The sequence below is a fragment of the Eurypyga helias genome, unplaced genomic scaffold, assembly GCF_000690775.1.
Source record: "Eurypyga helias isolate BGI_N326 unplaced genomic scaffold, ASM69077v1 scaffold20840, whole genome shotgun sequence".
NCBI lineage: Eukaryota > Metazoa > Chordata > Aves > Eurypygiformes > Eurypygidae > Eurypyga > Eurypyga helias.
The window spans coordinates 7,371-8,244 of NW_010224024.1; the positions used below are offsets into that span (position 1 = coordinate 7,371).

General features: G+C 64.6%; 1 protein-coding gene across 1 annotated transcript in view; it reads left to right on the plus strand.

Moving 5' to 3' along the window:
• The window catches only part of LOC104516024 (lymphoid-restricted membrane protein-like), a gene marked incomplete at its 5' end in the record, with an annotated part of 7,798 nt that extends 6,925 nt beyond the window's left edge, over window positions 1–873 (plus strand). Inside the window, one exon of the mRNA XM_010160221.1 lies at window positions 736–873. Coding sequence (XP_010158523.1) covers window positions 736–855 — 120 coding nt within the window. The remainder of the gene's footprint in view (window positions 1–735) is intronic.
• Between the last annotated feature and the right edge of the window lies 1 nt (window position 874).

Below are 874 nucleotides of genomic sequence, written 5' to 3' on the forward strand. Positions count from 1 at the left end.
GGCGCCGAGTCACCATCGCCGTCATCCCCAAGCAGCTCTTGGTAAGGACACGTGCAGGGGGGACAGGCAGGAGCTGTGCCCCGCGCTGACGTGTGTCCCTGGGCTCAGTGCTGCTGGGAGTCTGCGTATCCCCACTGATGGTCCCACCTTCGGTGCCCAGCCAGGTGCCAGCCTGGACAGCGGAGCAGCCCCGACCGGTGAGCCGGAGAGGGAGGGGGCCCCGCGCCGGCCCAGCACCCAGAGGTAACCGTGCTGCGTGGGGAGGACATGGCACTACGGGGATGGCACAGCACCCTGTCTTCTCCCTCCCCAGGAACGAGCTGGAGCCACAGACCCAGAGCGGTGCCATGACCGGGGAGCTGGTGACCGAGGCGGATGGCAGAGGCTCACGTCCAGGGGATGAGGAGCCAGAGCAGCTTGGGCTGACGTGAGCAGTGCCCCTTGTGTGCCCAGCATCCCTGCCACTGTCCCTGGACTCTCTGTAGTCCCATAGCAGCCACAAATGGAAAACAGGCTGGGGGATTTGCTTGCCCCAGCTCCACCTTGCCCTGCCTCAGTTTCCCCCATGCACTGCAGGTCACTTGTGCCCTCCTGGGGCCTGTTTCATGTGGGTTTGCAGAAAGGCCAGAGAGGTTTGGGGTTGAGTTAAACACCCTTCTCACCCCCAGCTCGCGTGGAGGTGGGATTTGCTCTGCCCCTGAGCATGACGAGTGTCCCTGGTCGCCTTCTCCCCAGGTCCAAGCTGTCCCCGGCGGAGCTGTGGCGGCCGTGGCTCTTCCTCCCGCAGCACTACTGGCTTTTCTTCTGGCTGCTTCTCCTCAGCATCGCCTTCCTCCTCCTTGTCCGCGTCCTTGAGCTGCAGCGGCTGCAGCCT